Raw genomic sequence first — 17,754 nt, 5'->3', positions numbered from 1 at the left:
TCACGATGGAGTTAGGCCTGGACTTGTCATCTCTGTTGTAGGGCTTGCAAGGTAGTCATTAGATTTTAGACTAGTTAGAGACTTGTAACTTGCCACTGATGTTAGAGACCCACACAGACCAAGTAATGAGGGAGTATCTTCTTTACCTGAAAATTAGGATAAAATAACAATTAATTGCCCTTAAAAAATACCAGTAAGATCCTAAAACCACTAGAAACCTCCATACTTTATAAGATATTGCAAATATATCTATGAAGTCAAAGATCTGTAACTCAACATGTTTGATCTTTCAGCAGTTTCAACACCAGCCTTAAAAAACATTACACAAGATTATTCGTGCTTCTCATAAAAGTTCGAGATGTGAAAGTTTGAGATACCATGTTTTAGTGCAAAAATTAAAAGTTTACCTTTTTTGGAGAACAGGTTTGGTTAGTAAAGGATAATAATAAACTAAACTGAATAACAGAAACAGTGCCCAGGCAACAGAAATACCAGAAAATCCATACTTAGGTAAAATAATGCATTAGAAGCATGTTGATCCTGGTCAGATTGGATCCCCCAACTCAATATGAAGGCTTGATTTTGGGAAACTTACTTTTTGAACATTTATTCAGAATCTACTATGTATCAGGAACTTTGTTAAGTGTTGGACTTCAGTAGATCCATGAAGGAAGAATGGTACAAGGTCTGTTTCCACAGCTGAGATAAAATAAGTTCTTTATAGAGCTGAGTATTTTTCAACCCACAATGTGCAAATACCAGCTACAAAAGGCTAAGGTCTTTGAAAATTACAAGGTTTACAAAGATTGAAAATTTAGGTGTTACTCAGGTAGTTGTAGAAGTGTAAGCTGAGCTAGACATCAGATGTTTTTAAATATTTTACATTGTTTCAAACAGCCCCTCTGAATTATTCCCATAGTCCTTTGTACTTGCCCCACCTTGTCATAATGTGTGGTAATTGTGGAATTTCTCTCTCCTTTATTAGCCTGTAAACTCTTTGAGAAAGGACATGGTCTTTGTTTACTATATTCCCAGTGCCTAGCACACCGTAGATGCTTATTAAATAACTATATAATTAATGAATGATGATTCAGTGGAAATGCACTGGGACTCAGTATAGCTCCTGTGTCCTTTTTAGTTCTGTGATCTTAGGCAGGGCATCACCTTTGAGCCTTTTCTTTCCTTTGTAAAATGGGAACAGATAACAAAAGATGAGTGGCTATGCTAACATCATAGTTTTGCTGACCAGTAAAATACAGGAAAATACAAGTGTTAGGAAAAGATACGGAAAAGCAGTTGTTACAGTCAGATTTGAAATGTTGATCATATGTTAGGATCAAAAGGTACAGATATTCTAAGAACCTTTTAATATTTAAGATTAGGACTCACTTCAGGATAAAATCAACACTCTGGAGTTCTTGCTAAATGCTCCAAGGACTCAACTGTTCAGGTAGTCTCTCCAGATTTCCTCTTCATATACTGGCCCTGGATCTTTTAAAGCTAATTATGTATACGTGTATATGTATATAACTATTTCTTTATTGTGATAAATACATATATATAAAACATGTAATTTACTATTTTAACCATTTTTGAATGTAAAATTCAGAGACACTAATTACATAAACACTATTGTGCAACCATCACCACTATATCCAAAATTTTCATTACCCCCAATTTTTTCATCAAAATGTTTTTCCCTAGGGGGCCTTAAAATCTCTTTTACCCTGCAGTGTTCTAACACTGTTATACAATTAGTGATTTTTTTTTAATGTGTGTGACTCTTGAGAAACAGGAGAGGCGGTATGCAATTAAGATCTGGGTTCACGTTTCTCAGAAGATAATTTACACAATGCAACAAATAAAGCATATGTCAGCTAAATTACTGTAAGAACTCTATCCAAAACTGAGCCAGTTTTCAGTTTGTTTTTAATAACAAAAGGGACCTTTCCATTGAATCTGCCTCAAAAAAGTAATGAAATTTATAATGAAATTCAATGTTAAGTGGGAGCAGCCATGAATGACTCAGTAGGTTTTTAGAACTGTAAGAGAATGGTGAGATCACCAACTCTAAGGAAGAAAAGTTTGGGGTGAGAAGGAGGGAGTCAATGGGGACAGGGAGGGTCGGTGAATATGTATCATAATTTTAAGGAATGCCTAAAGAAATTCTTTAGGCTCCATCATAAACCCATAAATAAAAGAAAAAAATTTATATTAAACTGTTGTGTAAGGACCATGTCACCTTTTTGTGAACAGTGGTTTTAGACAAAAGGTGTGGTTATCACTTAATTAATGCAATAAAATTTCAAACTATTGGAACCAATGTCTGTTGTAGTTGGCCAGGAGGGAGTTGTGACAGTTGCTTTTGCATGTACGTGTGTTAACTTGGTCACAGGTATTCATGTTAATTTATCACTTTGAGTTACTTGTGTGACTGGTATTACGAGAGCCAAGTTTACATGCTGCTTAAAACACCTTTAAAAAACATTATAACTTGGCCTTAAAATGAAAAGTTATTTGTTCACAGAAAAGCATGAAAACAGATAGCTGGAAGTACATATCATATTACTGAAGCAAATATTCATCGTTACAGGAATTACTGCAATTCATATTTTCTTAAAAAATAATGCAAAGTGTTTGTAAAAAGAAATCTTTAAGAAGGTGAAAATACTCTGCAAGTAGATGAAGTGACATATGCAAAAGAGTTGCTTATCACATGCCAAGATGCAACTGGGGCAGAAGAAATTCCCCAGAAGAAAGAAATTTTGAGGCAACATGCAATTAGTGTGACTGATTCATTCATCATGAAAGATTTTTAAGATGTCAAAGATCAATTTTTCAAAAAATTTCTATGGCCTTGGAAGAGAAGCTGTTTAACTTCCAGAAGAATCTGATTTAACTGAAGAAGAAAATGAAACTATAACTTAGACAAATAGGACAATGTCTGCATAAAAATGTGCAGGATGCTTATTGGCAGCTTGAAAGAAAATTCCTACAACAGTGGAGTATTGTTTGAGGAAATGGTTCACTGTTGGCACAGAGAATGCTACTGTGAGGAAAGACATGGTCACTGACAGTTTTAATTCAAAAAATAATTCAGAAGAGATGGACTCTGAACATAAAGAAGTTCTGGGAATACCTTGGGCATTTGAATTTTTTTTCCTTTTATACAGAGGAACAAAGTATAATTTTCAAAATCTATGCTTACAGTCTAAAAGAAGCAATGAACAATCTAAAAATAAAATTAAGAAAACAATTCCATTTACAAGAGCATCTAAAAGAATAACATACTTAGGAATAAATTTAACCAAAAAAGTACAAGAGTTATACACTGAAAACAATAAATACTGTTGAAAGTAATTAAAGATCTAAATTAGCAGAAAAATATCCCATCTTTCCATGGATTGGAAGATAATATTAAGATGGCAGTACTCCCCAAATATATACAGATTCAATGTATTCCCCATCAAAATTCTGCCTTTTTTGAGAAACAACAACTTGATTGTAAAATTTATATGAAAATGCAAAGGACCCCAAATAGCCAAAAACAGTCTTGAAAATGAACAAGTGGAATAACAGTCTTGAAAATGATCAAGTTGAGTAGGACCCAAACATCCTGATTTCAAAACTTACTATAAAGTAATCAAGACAGTGTGGTACTGGCATAGACATACAGACCAATGGAACAATTCAGAGTCCAAAAATAAACCCATACTTGTATGGTCAATGGATTTTAACAAGGGTTCTAAGACCATTCAGGAGGGGAAAAAATAGTCTTTTCAACAAATGATGCAGGGACAACTGGATAACTACATGCAGAAGAATAAAGGTGGGCCCTTCACTCACACTAAATACAAAAATTAACTCAAAATGGATCAAAGACCTACATGTAAAAGCTTAAAAAAAATTATAAAACTCGTAGTAGAAAACATAGGAATAAATTGGCATGACCTTGGGTTAGGCAATAGTTTCTTAGGTATGACACCCAAAGCACAAGCAACCAAAAGAAAAACTAGACAAAAAGGACCACAATCAAAATTAAAAACTTTGTGAGTCCAACAATACTAATAAGAAAGTGAAAAGACATCACTCAATGAGATATAATATTTGAAAATCATCTATGTGTTAAGGGTCTAGTACCCAGAATATACATAAACTATTACATATCGATGAAAAGACACACAATGTAATTTAAAATGGTCAAAGGATTTGAATAAACATTTCTCCAAGATATACAAATGGCTAATCACATGAGAAGGTGTTCAACATCATTACTCCTTAGGAAAATATAAATCATCAGAACCACAATGAGATACTACACTTCACACCTGTCAGGATGGCTATAATCAAAGGCAGACAATAACATGTGTTGGTAAGATTATAGAGAAACTGAAACTCTCATACATTGCTTGTGGGACTGTAAATGGTGTAGACACTTTGGGAAACAGGTTGGCAGTTCCTCAAATGGTCAAACATATGATCCAGCCAATTCCATTCCTGGGTATATACCCAAAAGAAATAAAAATATATATTCACACAAAAACTTGTACATGAATCTTCATAGCAGCATTACTCGTAATAGTCAAAAAGTAGAAACAACCTAAATGTCCATCTGATAAATAATTAAGCAAATTATGGTATATCCATACAAAGGAATATTGTTCAGCCATAAAAAGGGATGAAGCACTGACACAGGGATGAACCTTGAAAACATACTAAGTCAAAGAAGCCACATCTTTTTTAAAAGCTACATATTGTATGATTTTATTTTATAAAATATTCTGAATAGATAAATCCAAACAGAAAGTAGATTAGTAGTTTCCAGGGAACAGGAGAGAGGGAATTGGGACTGAATACTAAATAGGTACAGAGCTTCTTTCTTTGGGTGATGACAATATTCGGGAATTGGATAGTGGTGATGGTTGCACGACACTGAATTTTCTAATTGCCTCTTATTTGAACACAAATGGTCAATTTTATGTTATGTGAATTATATTTAAGTTAAAAAGGTTAAAAATCTCTAAAATATAAAAGTACTAAGAGATATGGAAGCATGACATACTTTAGTTGTTGGCATTTTCTTTTTTCCTTTTTAGTAGTACATAAAATAATGGTATATCAATACCACAGTTGTACATGTGTAACAAAAAAAATAATGGTGTATCTTAAAACCCAGGGCATCTAAGATTTGATGAAATACAGGAGCTAGTACCATAATGCCTATTACATATGAGGGTCTTAGTAAATACTTCTTAAAGCTGGCCAGTTAGTTCAGTGGGTTAGATAATGGCCTTATTACACCAAAGTCACAGGTTCAGATCTCCATGACTGGCAAGCCACCAAAAAATAATAATAATAATAATAAACATAAAAATAAATAAATAGCTTCTTTAAAAAATGATCATTTCTCAGGCATTCCAGGCAAACTGGTGGAATAGATGGTTCATGGCGTCACTCTCTCCCACCAATCAACCAATTTACAACTATAAAAATGTAACATCAGCCAAGCTGGGGCTGCTGGAGCTCAGGGGAAGAGGAGGAGAGACCTACGGAGTTCATGAAGGTGGGAGAAACCACGGTGAGAGAAAGAAAAAACTGCTCTGAGAGTTTCGGGCCACAGCCACTTTAAGGCTGGAGCTGATGAGCACAGGGAGCAAGAGCCAGCAGAAGCTGCAGCTGTGCCCTTCAGATGGAGTTACTTGGAGGCATCAGGGGAGAAGAGGGCCTTGGCAGCCCCCAGGAGAGCAAGACCACTAATATGGTTCCCGTGGACCCACTCAGGAGTGAGGAGCCAGAACAACTGAAAAAAGCGAGCCATTCATAGGCTGGTGAGTCATCACAAGGGATCAGTGCAGGTCCCATCCCATGGGAAGTGTTTGTAGCACAGGTGGTGGGGGAGACAGACCCACTGGGAGATCACTGGGACACAGCAAGGACAGCCAACCTGCCACCCAATCAGCACAGGACCACTTAGAAGAGACTGGTCAGGAATGCAGAATTGTATAGGGTGCAGTTTGATGAAAAAACTTAGGCCCAGATCAGAGTTTCTACACAACCCAGATCCACCAGGTCTCTGGAGAATGGGAAGTACATGTAAGAACAACCATTAAACCCTGAGCTGCACAAAAAGCCCTCCGTAGGGAAACAGCAGCAAAGCAGCAATTTAGCTAAACCACACACCTCAAGTACTGGTTCCCACAGGAAGTTCCCCCATACTAGAAGTAAGCAAAAGACAAAAAATTAGTTCCGGCCTAGGCACACCACCAGCATCTTGGGGCCTGTCTGGGAACTGGAGGCTTTGAGCCGGGGACCAGACCCCCCTCCCACAACCAGGCTCAGCATGCCAGTGCCTCGGGCCCCACCCAGGGAGAGGCATGGAGAAGAGGACTGGACCACCCTCCCATAACCTGGTACACTGCACCAGTGCCTTGGGGCCCTCCTAGGGACCTGAGTCATGGAGGAAGGGACCGGAACCCCCTCCCACAACCAGGCACACCACACTAGTGCCTCGGAGCCTGCCCATTGACCCAAGGCATGGAGCCAGTGACCTGACCCCATACCCACATCCAGGCACACCATGCCAGTGGCTCATGGCCTGCCCAGTGACCCAAGGTATGGAGCCAGAGACCAGACTCCCGCCCACAACCAGGCACACCACCAGCACCTCATGGCCCCACCCGGGGGCCCGGGGTATGGAGCTGGGGACTGGACCCCCCCCCCCCACAACCAGGCACACCATGCCAGCATCTCGGGGCCTGCCTGGGGACTTGAGGCATGGAGTCAGGGACCAGACACACCCCACAACGAGGCACACTACCAGTGCCAAGGAGCATGCCAAAAACATCACCTCCATGTGGGTGGCCCACCACAGCCACCACAATAACCATGGCTGCCACGAAAGTGGCTATATGACAAAACCACCCCACAGATGGTCTGTCAACCACTGGAGTGCACTGACACAAGGAGAGTCACCAGCAGAGATAAAGAAGAGGATGTCTCTTTCCACAAAGCCCATTTCAGAGTGACAAAAGAAGCATCTGCTCTATGATAATACTGGGGGACCTGATCACACCTCTCAGCATTGGACAGATCATCTAGGCAGCAAAACAGAGTAACCATTATTCTTTCAGAAGGAGAGAAGAAATCTAGGGTAATTAGAGGGGGTGGGGGGAGAGAGAGGAAGATGGGGAGAGATTGGACAAGGGGCATAAAGAATAATTACGATTTGTAACAATATATATGCTAGTAATATTGACTAGATCAACATATCTCAATGTTGAACCCCCAAAATATGTATAATCAATTTTGATTCAATAAAAAAATTAAAATTTTAAAAAAGATCATTTGTCACCCTTTTCTATCAGTGTGATTACAGTACATTTTAACTTCTGAAAATTTCTTTTATTTAATAATAGGAATATAGAGTTGCTTTTTGTTTTATGCCTTTTTACTATAATATTTGTTAAAATATGTCCTTGAGGAGTGTAAGGGGACTATGAAAGGACATAAGGAAAAAACACTTTCTTTGCTATTTTTTTCAAGTCATAATTAACAAATCTTCATTTTTTAAAGACTCTTCAGATGGAGATGTTAATCAAAAATATTAACGTGCATTAAGTATGTAAAAGGAACAATCATTTATAGTTCCACCACCAAAATTAACCACTTCTAACATCTTGATGTATTTGGCTTCCAGTTTTGTTTGGGTTTTTTTTGTGTGTTTCTTTTAAAAAGGAAAAACCCATCTATTGTGCTTGTTAAAGACATTCATTATAAGGAATTTAACCAGTGCAGCATACAGCAAGAAATTTTAAAGATATCATCTAGCTTACATTCAGAAAGAAAAGTGGGTAGAAAGAATATTATAAAATTGGACGATATCATGAATGTCTTTTAATAAAGTTTCATTTTATTTTTACTGGAATTCAATATAAAGAAACAACAGTAAAAGAAATGTTGAACTTCCAATAAAATATTTCACCTCAAGAGTTAATATATTTTAAAAGGTTAATTTTAGAAAATATGAAAAACACATTGTTTTACTCATCATGTTTGAGCTTTTTTCAGCTACAGGTGTCAATTTTAAAAGTATCTGTTGAACTTTCAAAACTCAGCAACAAAAGAAATGTGATCTAATTAGAGAATAAGCAAAACACAGGAAGAAACATTTCACTGAATAGGACACAGATGGCAAATAAGTACATGAAAAGATGTTCAACTTCATTAGCCATCAAGGAAATGCAAATTAAAACCAAAATGAGATATCACTATATATCTATCAGAATGGTTAAAATAAAAAATAGTGACAACACCAAATGTTGGCGAGGATGTGAAGAAACTGGATCACTCACACATTGCTGTTGGTAATGCAAGTTGGTATAGTCACCCTGAATAATAGCTTGGCTGTTTCTTCATACAGCCCAGCAACAGCAGTCCTTGGTATTTATCCCAGAGAAATGAAGTCTTATGTTTACACAAAAACCTATAAAGAAATTTTCATAACAAATTCATAGCGCCAAACTGAAAACAACCCAAATACCTTTCGATGGGTAAGTTATTTTTTTAAAAAAGAACTACAGGATATCCATATGGAAAACCTTTATTTATAAAAAGGAATGAACTATTGATGCACATTACAACTTGGCTAGATCTCAAGGGAAATATGCTGAGTGGAAAAAGCCAATCCCAATAGTCTTTACACTATATGTCTAAACTACATATATAGTCTTATATATACTGTATAATTTATATAGCACTCTTGAAATAACAAAATTATAGGAATGGAGAATAGTGTTTGCCATGGATTCAGGATGGGGCAGAGATAGGGTAGGGTTGGGAAGGAGGTTGGTGTGGTTACAAAAGGGCAGCACACAGGATCCTTGTGACAGTGGAACTGTTCTGTATCCTAACTGTTGTTGTGTATACACAAATGCACATACATGCTAAAACAGAACAGAACTAACTACACACAGTATGAGTACATGTATATCCAAATTAAATCAGTGGATTGTATTAATTTCAATATCATGGCTGTTACAGTGTGATAATTTTCTAAGATGTTACCACTGGGGTAAACCCTGTACCCTTCTCTGCATTTCTTACAATTACATGTGAAACTGTAATTGTCTCAAAATAAAAAGTTAAATTTTAAAAAGAGGATAGCTAGAGAAATACCTGAAAATGTGATAAGCATTCAGGGAAAAGTGCAGAATATGAAGGAATACTAAGTGATCATAATAACCTTGTGCATACATATTTTTGTACTAGATGTGTGATTGCTGGATTAGAAAGTAAAAAGGTATGTAGGATTTCATTAACTTTAAACTAATTTAGAGAAAACTCAAAAAAGCATTTCTTTTGATTTTCTCAAGTCTGCTTTTGTGTCTTTTAAGAATGTCCTATAGTTTTCCTCACATTAGAATAAATTTAGAAAGAAATTTGGAAAATTTAAGTATTTTATTTTCTCTGTTGCTATTTAAATTGTTTTTCTCTACATTAGATTATTTACTGGTTACTGTTTGTGTATGTGAAAGCTATTGATTTCTATGTGATAAATTTATATCCTGATAGTTTGCAGGACTACTTTTATTGTCTAATTTAGTATTATTATTTCTCTAGTGTTTTCCAGGTTCATGAAACTATCTATAAAAATCCAATTCTCATGTCAGGACTTGATGTTTCTTCTCTAAATGCACAACCTAATACCTCTAGTATAATGTTAAATAGTGATGAAATCAACGGGTATCTTTACTTTATTCCCTATCTAAGTATTTCTCCATTAAGATACTAGTTTTAGGAAAAAGACACACACACACACACACACACACACACACACACACACACACACACACACTCTCTCTCTCTCTCTCTCTCTCTCTCTCTCTCTCTCTCTCTCTCTCTCTCTCATGTAAAGAAAATGCTCTTCAGAGAGAGGCCCGAGAGCTGCCAGGCCAACATGCCCCGAGTCAGTTGAGCCAAAACAGGTAGGCACTGTGGGACCCCCATCCCAGGCCAGTCCTTGCTATCCAGAGAGGCCGGAGAGCTGCCATACCCACACACATCAAGCCAGCCATGCCAGAACAGGCAGGTGCCACTGGACCCCCAGCCCAGGCTAGTTCCTGCTGCCCAGAATTGGCAGTCCTTTTAGGATCCAGGCCAGACATCAGGGTAGAATGAATAGACTGTGATACCCCCTGCCATGATGACTAAACACCAAAGGAAAGATACCAGAAATATGAAAAATCAAGAAAGTACATCACCACCAAAGGAAAATAATAACTCTCAAAGCACTAGATCCTATAGAACAGGAAGTTCTTGAAATGACTGACAAGGAATTTCGAGCAACAGTTCTAAGGAAACCAAATGAGATACAAGAAAACTCAGTTAGACAACACAATGAAATGAGAAAAAATATACAGGACCTGAAAGAAGAAACGTACAAAGAAATCAATGCCCTATGGAGCTGAAGGATTCATTCAACGAAATAAAAAACACAACAGAGAGTCTAACCAGCAGGCTAGAACAAGCAGAAGAGAGAATTTCAGACCCTGAAGACAGGCTGTTTGAATTAACACAGGCAGACCAGAAAAAAGAAAAAAGAATTTTAAAAATTGAAGAAAACCTAAGAGAGATAACAGACAAGCTTAAGCCCTCAAATATCTGAATCATGGTTATTCCAGAAGAGGAGGAAAAAGGAAATAGCACTGAAGACATATTCAACTAAATAACAGCAGAAAACGTCCCAGGTACAGGGAAAGTCACAGATCTTCAGATTCAGGAGGCCCAAAGATCCCAAACATCCTCAATCCAAAAAAGTCCTCTCCAACACATGTTATAGTCAAATTGGCAAAACTCAAAGACAAAGACAGAATCTTAAAAGCTGCAAGAGAGAAGCGGCAAGTCACCTATACGGGAGCCCCAATCAGACTAACATTGGACTTTTCATCAGGAACCCTAAAAGACAGAAAAGAACGGGATGATATATTCAAAACACTAAAGGACAAAAATTGCCAGCCACGAATACTTTACCCAGCAAGGCTATCCTTCCAAAGTGAAGGTCAAATAGCATATTTCACAGACAGACAAAAATTCCAGGAGTTCACTACCACACGACCAGCCTTACAAGAAATTCTCAAGGGAGTACTGGGTTTGATACCTGAAAAACAATCATCACTGCCATGAATACTCAAGAAAGAGCAAAACCTACCAGTAAAACAAAAATGCTAACAATAAAGAAAAAAAAAGTTTACCTGCCACCCTAAGACACCAACAAATACAGAAGACAAACAGAACTTCAGAAAGAATGGAACAAAAGATAATTAAGACATCTTAACAAAATCAATAAAATGCTAGGAGTAAATTAACACCTTTTAATAATAACTCTAAATGTGAAGGGATTAAATTTCCCACTCAAAGACACAGACTGACTGACTGGATTAAAAAGATGGACCCAACAATATGCTGCCTTCAAGAGACTCGCCTCGCCTGTAAAGACACACATAGACTAAGAGTGAAAGGATGGAAAAAGATATACCATGCAAATAGAAATGAAAAACGAGCTGGAGTAGTTATTCTTATATCACATAAAATAGACTTTAAAGCAAAAACCATAAAAAGAGATAAAGAAGGCCATTATATAATGATAAAAGGCTCTATCCATGAAAAAGACATAACAATCATAACTATATAACACCCAATGTCGGAGCAGCCAGATTTATAAAACAAACACTATTAGATCTAAAGAATGAGATAGACACTAACACCACAATAGCAGGGGACCTGAACTCCCCACTCTCAACATTGGACAGATCATCTAGGCAAAAAATCAATAGAGAAACACAAAATCTAAACAACACTTTAGACCAACTGGACTTGGCAGATATCTACAGAACAATCCATCCAACAACCTCAGAATATTCATTCTTCTCATCAGCACATGGAACATTCCAGGATATACCACATGTTAGGTCATAAAGCAAGTCTCAACAAATTCAGAGAAATTGGAATTATTCCACGTATTTTTTTCGATCACAATGGATTAAAATTAGAAATCAATAACAAACGAAATTCTGGAAACTATACAAACACATAGAAATTAAACAACATTCTACTTAATGACTTATGGGTCCAAGAAGAGATTAAAGAGGAAATCAAAAAGTTTCTTGAAACTAATGAAAACAATGACACTTCATACCAAAACTTGTGGGATACTGCAAAAGCTGAACTAAGGAGGAAATTTATTGCATTAAATGCTTACTTCAGAAGAATGGAAAGATGGCAAATAAACAACCTAACATTTCACCCCAAAGATCTAGAAAAACAAGAACAATCCAAACCCAAAATTAGTAGGCAGAAAGAAATAACTAAGATCAGAGTAGAACTAAATGAAACAGAAACCCCAAAAATGATACAAAAGATCAATTAAACATAAAGTTGGTTTTTTGAAAAGATAAATAAAATTGACAAACATTTAGCAAGGCTAACTAAGAAGAGAGAAGACCCAAATAATAAAAATTAGGAAGGGAAAAGGTGATATAAAGCATGATACCTCAGAAATACAAGAAATCATTAGAGACTGCTATAAACAACTATATGCCAAAAAATTTGAAAATCTGGAAGAAATGGATAAATTTCTGGACACATACAAACTACCAAAACAGAGCCAAAAAGATATAGAAAATCTGAGCAGACCAATAACAATAAAAAATATTTAAGTTGTTATCAGAAGGCTCCTAACAAAGAAAATCCCAGGACCGGATGGGTTCACTGAAGAGTTCTACCAAACCTTCAAAGAGGAACTGATAGCAGTTCTCTACAAACTGTTCCAAAAGATTGAAACAGAGGCCATTCTCCAAAACTCATTCTATGAGGCAAACATCACCCTGATACCAAAACCAGACAAAGATGCACCAAAAATAGAAAACTGCAGGCCAATACCCTTGATGAATATAGATGGAAAAATCCTCAATAAAATACTAGCTAACAGAATACAACAACACATACACAAAATTATCCACCATGATCAAGTGGGATTCATCCCAGGGATGCAAGCTTGCTTCAACATACGCAAATCAATAAATGTGATACATCATATCAATAAAAGGAAAGACAAAAACCATATGATCATCTCTATAGATGCTGAAAAAGCATTTGATAAAATTCAGCACTCATTCATGACAAAGACCCTCTATAAGTTAAGTATAGAGGGAAAGTATCTCAACATAATTAAAGCCATATATGACAAACCCACTGCCAATATCACCCTGAATGGGGAAAAGCTGAAAGCTTTCCCCTTAATAACAGGAACTAGACAACGATGCCCACTCTCATCACTCCTATTCAGCATAGTGTTGGAAGTACTAGCCAGAGCAATCAGGGAAGAGAAGGAAATAAAGGGTCCAGATTGGAAAAGATGAAGTCAAACTGTCCCTGTTTGCAGATAATATGATCCCATATATTGAACAGCCTGAAGCCTCTACAAAAAAATGCTCAGAGTTGATAAATGATTTCAGCAAAGTTGCAGGATACAAAATCAACATGCAAAAATCAGTAGCACTTCTGTACTCCAACAATGAACATGCAGAAAAAGAAATCAAGAAAGCTAGCCCATTTACAATAGCCACCAAAAATATAAAATACTTAGGAATAAAGTTCAACAAGGAAGTGAAAAATCTACGAAGAGAACTACAAACCACTCTTGAGAGAAATTAAAGGGGGCACAAGAAGATGGAAAGACATCCCATGCTCTTGGATCGGAAGAATCAACATAGTGAAAATGTCCATACTACCCAAAGTGATCTACAAATTCAATGCTATCCCCATGAAGATTCCAATGACATTTTTCTCAGAAATGGAAAAAAATATCCAGACATTTATATGGAATAACAAAAGACCATGCATAGCCATAGCAATCCTGAGCAAAAAAATAAAGCTGGAGGCATAACACTACCTGACATTAGACTATATTACAAAGCTATAATAACCAAAACAGCATGGTACTGGCATGAAAACAGACACACGGATCAATGGAATAGAATAGAGAATTTAGAAATCAACCTATACACCTACAGCCATCTGACCTTGGACAAAGGCACCATATCTACACACTGGGGAAGAGACTGCCTCTTCAGCAAATAGTGCTGGGAAAACTGGATATTCATATGTAGGAGAATGAAACTAGACCCATACCTCTCACCACATCCCAAACCAACACAAAATGTATTAAAGAATTGAATATACTCTGTGAAACAATAAACTTCTTAAATAAAACATAAGGGAAACACTCCAAGAAGTAAAAGTGGGTACAGACTTCATGAATATGACCCCAAAAGCATAGTAAACCAAAGGAAAAATAAACAAATGGGATTATATCAAACTAAAAACCTTCTGCACAGCAAAAGAAATAATCAACAGAATGAAAAGACAACCTACAGAGTGGGAGAAAATATTTGCAAAATACACAGCTGACAAAGGATTAATATCCAGAATATACAAGGAACTCAACTTTACAGCAAAAAAACCCAAATAACCCAATTAAAAAATGAGCAAAGGAGCTGAATAGGCATTTCTCAAAGGAAGATATACGAATGGCCAACATACACATGAAAAATTCTCAACGTCACTCAGCATCTGGGAAATGCAAATCAAAACACTTTGAGATACCATCTCACTCTAGGCAGGATGGCTAATTTCTAAAAGACTGAGGATGATAGTGCTGGAGAAGTTGCAGAGAAAAAGAAACTCTCATAAGTGTTGGTGGGTCTACAAAATGGTGCGGCCTTTATGGAAAATGGTATGGAGGTTCCTCAAACAATTACAGATGGAACTGTCACATGACCCAGCTATTCCACTGCTGAGAATGTACCCAGAGGAATGGAAATCATCATGTCAAAGTGATACCTGTACTCCAATGTTTATTGCAGCACTATTTACAATAGCCAAGAGTTAGAACCAGCCCAAATGTTCATCATCAGATGAATCAATAATGAAAGTGTGGTATATCTACACAATGGAATACTACTCTGCTATAAAAAAGAATGAAATACTACCATTCGCAACAACATGGATGGACTTAGAGAAAATTATATTAAGTGAAACAAGTCAGGCACAGAAAGAGAAATACCACATGTTCTCACTTATTTTGGGGAGCTAAAATTAAATAAGTACATAAATAAATAAACACAACCAAAGGGTGAAGGAGGAAGAAGACACAACAATCACGATTCCTTGAACTTGTTAAGACAAGTGAACAGATATGATGGGGGTAGGGAAAGTGGGAGGGCGGAAGAGGAACAGGTAAAGGGTCACGAAAATTAACTACAATGTATATTGAGAAGTTAAAAAAATAAAATAAAATAAAGGAAAAAGAAAGTATTCTTCAGTTCTTTTTTCTTGACTGTTTTTATCACACAAGTGTTGAAGTCTGTCCAAGGCTTTTTAGGTATCTATGGTGATAGCCTCTTCTGTCTCAGATCTATTAATGTGGTGTATTACGTTAATGGATCTCCTAATATTGAATCAAGCTCACATTCCTGGAATAAATACGCCTGGTTGTGGTGTATAATATTCTTTATGTGTTGCTGGATTCTGTTCACTTTTATACTATTTAAAACTTTTGTATTTATATCCATAAGTAATATTGGTCTATAATTTTCTTTTTATTTTTATTACTATATTTATCAAGTAATACCTATATCCTAAAATAATTATAAAGTTTTCCTTTATTTCCTGTGCTTTGGAAATGATTTATGAAGCATTGGGAATATTTGGTCTTTGACGTTAAGGCAGAATTCCCTTCAAAAACCATGTGGGCCTCCCCTTTTCTGTGAAGTAGTTCTTTAATGACTTTATTTCTTTTCTAGAAATTGGCCTGTTTAATCTTTCTGTCTCTAATGGGTCCAGTTTGGGTAAAGTGTATTTACACAGGTAACTATCCATTTCATGTAGAGTTTCAAGTTCATTTGCATAGAGGTCTGCAAAGTAGTCTCTTATGATTTAATTTTTTCTTTTTTGATGATTGTTTACCTTGTCAATTATTTTTATTTATTTGTGCCTTCTCCCTCTTGTGATTAAAATTAGCTATGTCTCTAATTGTAACTTTAAAAACTAACAGATTTCTTGATTTATTGATTAGATCTACTGTTTTTCTATTCTCAATCTCACTTATTTTTGGCTTTATCTTTCTTATTTACTTCTTTGAGCTTTTGGTTACTTTGTTCTTTTTCCAGCCTTTTGAGTTGCAAAATGTAATTCATTTATCTTCTTTCATATTTATTGATAAATGTATTTAAATGATGAATTTTCCTCTGATTATTGCTTTAAGTCAATCTCACAAAATCTGATATGCCAAGTTTTCATTGTCATTATTTTCTAGACATTCATAATTTCAGCTTGTATTTCCCTATAAAGAGCTGTTTAATAGAAGGCTTATTTATTTCCAGGTGGAAGGGCCCTTTTGGTTTTTTTGTTTTTGTTTTTGCTTTTATTGGTTATGAATATTCATGAGATACAAAGCTGAGTGTCACCCCTAATGCCCATGATTTGAGGGCCATATTCATACTGGCAGCATACCCATTACCACAAACTGCATTTGTACCCAATGTCCTCCACCCAATTATCCCCAACCTCCCTCTCCCTCCCCCTTTCACCCCCACTCCACTTTGTAGCCCAAGGAATGTTCTCTCTGTCTGGAACTCCAACACAGTACTGTGGTTTTTCTTTCCTTCCTTTTTCTCTCTTAGCTCCCACATATGGAAGGGCTTTTTTGAACAAACAAAAAATTAGCAATTATTTCTAGGTCTTTTACATTGTGATCAGAGAGTACAGTTTGTAATGTTTTACTTTACGAATTTATTGTTCTCTTTATGAGCTAATATATTTTGTGATTGTTTCATCTGTATTTATGAAGAAAGTATATTATCTATTATCAGGGTATAAAGTTCCTTATTGACTATGTTGTTTAAATCTTTTATATCCTTACTTATTTTTTGTCCATTTAATGTGTCTTTTACTGAGAATAGAGTGTGAAGTCTCTTATTGTCACTGGGTTTCTATCTATGTCTCCTTATATCTTGTATAACAGTGGATGTCTTTATTTGGTACATAATCCTATTATATCTTAATTGTGACTTTCAGCATTAAAAACATGTCCTTCTTTGTAGTGGTTAATGTATTCTGGCTTACATTCTAACTTGTCGCGCCGTGGGACTGACTGAGCAGCCTGAGGCAGCGGCGGCCGAGGACGGGATGGTGATGACGCAGAGGCAGAAAGGGAGCCACCTGGCCTGGCACAGCCCCATGAGTGACCCCCGGCCCGGCCCTGCTCAGGGGGCGGACGCCCGCCTGGCTTCCGTCTGCCCCACCAGGCCCCTCACCAGCCCCGGGGCTGCCTCCATTTTCTCAAGTGGTGGCGGCTCCGGCCTGGCTTGGCCAGGCCTGTGCTCCGTGCCCAGCTTGGCTCCTCACTGAGCCTTCAAACTTGCTTGACTGGGCGTGGGGCTTCCCGGGGCCTGCGGGCCGGCCTCCCCTCCCACTCCCTCTGCGGTTCTCTGGCGGGGCTGGTGGCGTGGGGCATCTCCGGCCAGTGTCGGGAGGGCAAGGAAGTACGGGCTGGTCCGACTCACTCCACCGCACCCTGGGCTCCGGCCCCCGGTAAACTTCCTGTTACCGGGAGGCAGATACCATCTCTGCGGCCACCAGTTCGGAAAAATGCCTAACTGATTTCTGGTTAGGAATAGTGTGGTCGGAGAATTCCCG

At 37.1% G+C, this 17,754-nt stretch overlaps 1 protein-coding gene across 7 annotated transcripts in view; it reads right to left on the bottom strand.

Annotated features, from left to right (window-relative positions):
- RUNDC3B (RUN domain containing 3B) overlaps positions 1–17,754 on the bottom strand; it is a 155,846-nt gene continuing 138,092 nt past the window's right edge. For all 7 annotated transcript variants that reach the window (XM_063100344.1, XM_063100345.1, XM_063100350.1 and 4 more), the window contains one exon: positions 1–146. In XM_063100344.1, coding sequence (XP_062956414.1) covers positions 1–146 — 146 coding nt within the window. The remainder of the gene's footprint in view (positions 147–17,754) is intronic.

Source organism: Cynocephalus volans, chromosome 6 (assembly GCF_027409185.1).
Source record: "Cynocephalus volans isolate mCynVol1 chromosome 6, mCynVol1.pri, whole genome shotgun sequence".
Classification (NCBI taxonomy): Eukaryota; Metazoa; Chordata; class Mammalia; order Dermoptera; family Cynocephalidae; genus Cynocephalus; species Cynocephalus volans.
The sequence above is the reverse complement of the archived record's forward strand: the minus strand, read 5'-3'. Positions and strand labels throughout refer to the sequence as shown.